Source organism: Cavia porcellus, unplaced genomic scaffold (assembly GCF_034190915.1).
Source record: "Cavia porcellus strain 051 isolate PalLab524CR breed Dunkin Hartley unplaced genomic scaffold, mCavPor4.1 scaffold_6, whole genome shotgun sequence".
Classification (NCBI taxonomy): Eukaryota; Metazoa; Chordata; class Mammalia; order Rodentia; family Caviidae; genus Cavia; species Cavia porcellus.
Genome location: NW_026947489.1, coordinates 72,236,498 through 72,242,956, shown reverse-complemented (window position 1 = coordinate 72,242,956; position 6,459 = coordinate 72,236,498). Strand labels below are relative to the sequence as shown.

At 33.4% G+C, this 6,459-nt stretch overlaps 1 protein-coding gene across 1 annotated transcript; it reads right to left on the bottom strand.

Moving 5' to 3' along the window:
- Nucleotides 1-246: 246 nt before the first annotated feature.
- LOC100725200 (olfactory receptor 4F21-like) lies at nucleotides 247-1,182 on the bottom strand. Its single transcript, XM_003469501.1, has one exon. The coding sequence runs from the start codon at nucleotides 1,180-1,182 to the stop codon at nucleotides 247-249; it is 936 nt and encodes a 311-aa protein (XP_003469549.1).
- Between the last annotated feature and the right edge of the window lie 5,277 nt (nucleotides 1,183-6,459).

The following is a 6,459-nucleotide window of genomic DNA, read 5'->3' as shown; positions in this document are numbered from 1 at the left end:
AAAAGTTATATCACAAAAGCTTATATTTGTACAATAATTTATGTTTCCTGAAAAAAACATATAATGAGATTCTCATTTCCCATGTTAATAGAAAGCAGTGAGTACGTAAATACTCTATGGGAGGAGTAGAACTATGTTTAGTGAGATAGGTGCCATATTCACTGAGCCTGCCAAATACAAATGTCATAATGCAGGCAAACAACAAGAAGGTAGATCACAGATTGAGAGAACCAAAAACACAACTGGTCAGCAAAATCTGGTATAATGAATCCATTTGCCCAATCTTTGTATTGCTATTAATATGTCTTTGTTCCTCAATGTATAGATGACAGGATTCAAGGCAGGGGTGATTGCAAAGTCAGCAATAAACAAATATTTGTCAGCTGATGATGTGGGAAAAGGCCACACATACAGAAACATACATGGAGTGAAGAAAAGCACAACCACGGTGATGTGAGCTGACAAAGTGACAAGAGCCTTGGATAAGTCCCCTGAAGATCGTTTCCAGACTGTGATCAAAATGAAGACATAGGAAAGCAGAAGCAGGAAGAAGGTACCCATGCTCATGAAGCCACTGTTGGCAGCAACAACAAACTCAAATTTGACTCCGTCTAAGCATGCAAGCTTTATAATTCTGGGAAAGTCACAGTAAAAACTATCTATTTGATTAGGACCACAAAAAGGCAAGTTTATAACAAAAGAAAACTGAGACATAGCATGGACCACTCCTACTACCCAGCCAAGGGCTACAAATGAAACACATCTTTTAGGGCTCATAATGCTCAAGTAATGAAGAGGTTTACAGATGGCTGTGTACCTGTCAAATGCCATGGCTATGAGCAGTACCATCTCCACTCCTCCCATGATGTGAATGAAGCATATTTGTATCATACAGCCTTGGAAAGAAATAACATTGTGTTCACTTAAGATATCTGAGATCATCTTAGGAATTGTGGTAGAGGAAACCCACACATCATTGAAGGACAGATTAGCAAGCAGGAAGTACATAGGAGAATGCAATTGACGATCAACAATTATTAAAAAGACAATAAAGAAGTTTCCCAGGATGATCACTAGGTAGAGTAAGGAGAATGTGAACATGAGGAAAACTTTGGTTTCCCATGTGGTTGAGAGTCCCAGCAACACGAACTCAGAAACCATGGAGCCATTTAGCCCTGCCATTGACTTGTGATAAATGCCGATGTTACCTCACCTGAGGAAAGATAATGATGAAATGTCAAACTCAGTGGTACTAAAGAATATTTTCACCTTTATCCTACTGGGTTTTTTTGTGTGTAGGTTGCAAAATGTGGCCCTGCACATCTTTGAATTAAACCAACAGAAAATAAGTAAATAAAGAAATTAGAAGGTTTAATATGATAGGAATTGTAACTCTATAAGAAAAGAACATGTGCAAATTAGATGAATGCCAAAAGTATCTCTTTAAAAAAATGTTGACCAGATATTTTGTTCTTCTTGTTTTGCCTCTCACAGTTGTCTTCATATTTTCTGTGATCTCTTTCTTGTGTTTATCAGGCGACAGAATGTTTTCAGACAGATAGCTTACTGACTAATTTGTGAATTATCCTTTGCCAATTTTTTTATCTCACTGATGAAATAGATTATTTTTATGTCAAGATCTTTAAATACATTTCATCAGTGTCTTCTTCTTCTTCCCCTCCTCCTCCTCCTCCTTCTTCTTTTTCTTCTTTCTTCTAAGACAAGACTACACTACACAGGTCAGGGTGGTCTTAAAGACAGGTTGTAACCCAGGTTGACTTCAAACTCTGTGATCCTTCTGCATCAGCTTCCTGAGTGGCAGGATTACAAGCATTAGCTACCACAATTGATCTCCCACCAATGTTTTTACTTTTTTGAAAATTGCATTTTAATTTATGTTACACATGTCTTATTTTTGCATATTACTGAGATACATAGTGATATTTCAATACATAGGTAAATGTACTCTGACATAATTTAACCTGCATTTATCTATCCTTTGTCTTTGTTTAACTCTAAAAACCATAGTTCTATGTTGATATTAACTAGTTTTTTAACATTCCATGTCTGAAGAAAACAGATAGTACTTTTTTTTCTGTGTTTAGCTGGCTACATATAACCTAATGTGCTCCTATTTTGTTTTGCTGTGATTGACAGGATGCTATTCTTTCAAAGGCTGTATATTATACTTGTGCATATGTTCTGATTCCATATTTCAGATTCCATACATCATATTCCAGAAGTTAAATAAGTGGAATATGTAGTAACTTTATTTTTAGTTTTTCCAGGAGACTTCATATCATTTTCCATAATCAGTGTATTAATTTACAGTCCAACCAACAGTGCATGAGAATATTTTTATTAACATCTTAACCAGCATTTTCTTTTTTGTTTATTATTTATTGGATTTTTTGATAGCACCTATTTGAACTTGGATAAGCTGTCTCATTTTAGTTTTGACTTGCACTTTTCATGGTGCTAATGATATTTAGCATTTATTGAGCATTTGTATTTCTTCTTTTAAGAAGCATTTATTTATCTCATGAGTCCATTTTTGAAACTGTTTATTTACTAGTTTATTTGGTATCAAGTTTTATTTGTTTCTTACATATTCTAGAATTTGTTTTTTTTTTTAGTTAAATAGTTATCAAATATTCACAGCCAATCTATAGGTTGTCTCTTCATTCCGTTGTTCCCTTTAATGTATAGAGTCATTTTAATTTGATGTAATCCCAATTGCCCACTTCTGATTCTGTTTCCTCAGTTTTGGGTTTCTCTCTCTTTCTTTCTTAATCTATTTATTGTGCCATGTTGACAACTGAAAGGTCTATTTAATAAGATCTCTATTTCCATTCTTCCGTATGTTCTGCCATTCTATGATTTGTTTCCAGGTTTTGTGTAAGGTCAAATAGGATTTCTTGTCTCTCTTACTGAAAACCATAAAATGTCTCATCAGAACATTCTTGAAGTATCAGAATATACTATAGAAGGCCTTAGAGAATGCTAGCACTGCTTGATTTCAGAAGATATATCCATGACCATTGTTTGACAGTGATGGGGATCAACCCCAGAGTCCTGTACATGCTATGGAAGCACTGTTCCCTGAAATACACTTCTATTCCTTTACAGACATTTCAGCCAGTTAATTTACTAACCAGTTCTTGAGGTATTAGGAAATAATGTAGCAGGATTAGCGTAGTATGATTTTTAAACCAATAATGTCTATTTATACATGAAACACTGAGTGAATCACAAAAGATAGAAAACATAATGGTGCTATGGTAAAGCATTTTTTCTAGGTAGAAAAGAATAATTCACTAATACTATCCATTAGGAGTAAAATAGTAATCACTCATTCACAAGTCACACAAGTGTCTGCTTCAAAATTAACATCAAATAAATTAAATGTAATACAGGAAGTTAAATAGATATACAAAATATGATCTTAAAAGATTATTAAGTGTCATCTATAAATAAGGTAAATGTGTAATATAAGCATTCAGTTAAAAAACACAAATCGTTCTGACATATTTGAAATTTTGAATAAAATTAGAGATCAGGGGCTGGGGATTTAGCTCAGCGGCATAAGCGCCTGCCTTGCAAGCAGGCAGTCATGAGTTCGATCCCTGGTACCGGTAAAAATGAAACAGACCAAAAAAAAAATTAGAGATCAAATTGTGTTGAGTAAAAAAATAGAATCAAAATTATGCAAACAAAAATTTTGCTTAAAATAATCTATAAACAACTATCATGTTCATTAAATGCCCTGTAGTTCTTTTCAGTTGCTATCAAGAGATGCAAGGATACATTGCAAAGAAAATATTGCAGAGACAAGAAAACGTTTTCTGTAAAGGGTATCAAAAATATATTATAAACCTATAATGGTTAATCAATAATTAATTTCATCAAAATCTAAAAAATGAAGCAAATTCAGTACAAATAAGATTTAATTTCAGAAATTAAAATATTGTAAAGAACACATTACAATCACTATGTGAGAACATAAAAGATTAATAAAAATTATAGTATGTAATGATTGTAAAACTTTAGGTCAATACTAGCATCATAAATCTCTAAGGGTTTTATCACATGTATTTTGGCAAAATAGTTCCATATGATTAGAAGACTGTCAAGTAAGTGTAAGATTTTATAAGCATGTATTAATATTTTTGTTTTTGTTTTCTTTGCAGTGCTGGAATTTCAATTCATTATCTCATGCATGTTAGACAAGCACTTTGCCACTAAGCTACATTTCTGGCCTAATATTTTTGAAGCTGAAGTTCAGAAAACTTTTTTAAGTCAGCTGTAAGTTTAGGACTAGATTCTAGTTTACATGATTTTCTATGAGGGAATTAAACTTGTTGTTTTGGGGGGAGACCAGTGAGACAATGTTTCTCAATCTCAGCTGATAGAGTGTAAAGTCTTTCAGAGGGTCAGGGAACAGTAGATGTAGCATATACATCCTGTATCATAGATCTACATTGAAAGGAAATAAATAAATGACAAAATATGAAATAAATGTATAACAGGATTTTGCTCTTAGTATTATTGATAAAGTAAACTAACTAGAAATTAACTATTTAAGGAAAAGAAATTGTATAAGTGGATACATTTATACAATATAGAATCCTAAATTACTATAAAATCTGTAATAACTAGAAATAAAGCTGTCAAAAAAAAACACTTGCAGAGCAGAACGCTGTTTAACTTCATGGTGGACGTAATGGCATTTTGCATAAATAGATATTTGAGATTTACTCACAATATTTGTCGATAGAGAAATTTTAAGTAATTGCATACTTGTTCCTTTATTCCCAACTCAATTTTCTATTTTTTGAGCGGTATCATTTATTGTTTTGCTGATTTTCAAATCCAGATGTCTGAAACACAGTGAAGAAAAAAGGTATATTTATGTAGCTGCAATGTCCATGGTAAAACATAATACAGTGTGGGAGAACGGACCTGAGGCACCTGTTAGCAGCTTCATGTCCTTTATCACCAGCTGTGTGTTCCAGCAGGAGTCCCTGGCTATGCCCCACATCCTTTTTCTGGAAAGACCGCTAAACACCTTACAAACTTTATGTTTTAATAATCATAACTTTTGTTTCATTTGGCAGATATGAAAGTTTGATTTTCCTAATAATACAAAAAAGACAGTGTAGATCTAGACGGTAAACTGAGGTCTGTCTGACTCCAAGTCCTCAGAATAACTCCACAGCAGACATGGCTTTAGGTAGGAATTTTGATAAACTAAGACAAAAAGGCAAGACATCTGGAATAAGACACTTGTCTTAGCTAGAGAATCCAGAAACACAAATTCAAATGGCCAAAACAGGTTAAAAAGAAGTTTGAACTGTAAAATCCTCTCAGTGTCTTTTTGTATGTCATCAGACTGGGACATATTTCACCCTTTTAATGTCATAACTAACCTTTCCCTTACTTAATACTTTGTTCAAATTATAAAACAGGGAAACTGTGAAGAGCATTAGAAAATCAGATTACTCAAATGACTTATGAAAATGATTGTTTTCCAAATGGAAGACTTGGGAAGCTGTGAGATTATAGGATATAGTGTTTTGGGTTTTTTTTTTTTCAGTCAGAATTGAATCTGTAGTCTAAGAGACCCAGAAGTCTCACGTTAGTTGGAAGAGAAAACCTATACTATTTTCGTAACTTCAACAATTAATTAAAACATTAAGAACCCTAAGATTCATATGTTGCTATGAAAAATGCTACCAAAAGTTGTTTAAATTAGTGAATGGAAGAAGGTGAAAGTTTCCAAATGAGAGAGTTTGTGACTGACTTACCTACTAGAACTGCTTTTGGAAACCAGATCCTTTGTTGATGATGTAGTTTTCTTCAGATTCTACATTAATGATGCAATGGAGCTCAATTTGTTTTCTGCAAAGACTCATTTTATTGAGAATGTATCCTCCTTAGTAGGCAGTTCTGTATAGAGTAGCTCTGGGGCACAAAATCTGCTCAGCTGTTTTGTTTTAAACAGAGGCAAAATCTGGAAAGACTTTCCATGTCATTCTCCTGGGGGATCCCCTAGCTACATATTTTCTCATAAGAGTTTAAGTGATGATAATTTATTCAAGCTATCTAGTAAAATCCAAGAAAGAATGTTACAACAACATAATAAAATTTAGGTTTAAAGTGTGCATTTATTATTTTTCTTAGTAGTACATAACACTCAATTCTTTGCACAGTATCCAGTATATAATACAACTGAATCAAGATGTGAATCCCATGCCTAACAGAAATTAAATAAGTTTCACAGACAGGCAGTGACAGCCAGACAGCTCAGCTTTGGGAGGTTATCACTATATTCAGGATCGAAGGGCCTACTTAAACTCTTGCTTCCTGTGCATTAGAGGAACATTCGATTTCATTTTTCTCAGTTCTTCTTTTATGTATGTTAATGGTTTTATGTACATTAGTGTATGTATTTTAGTG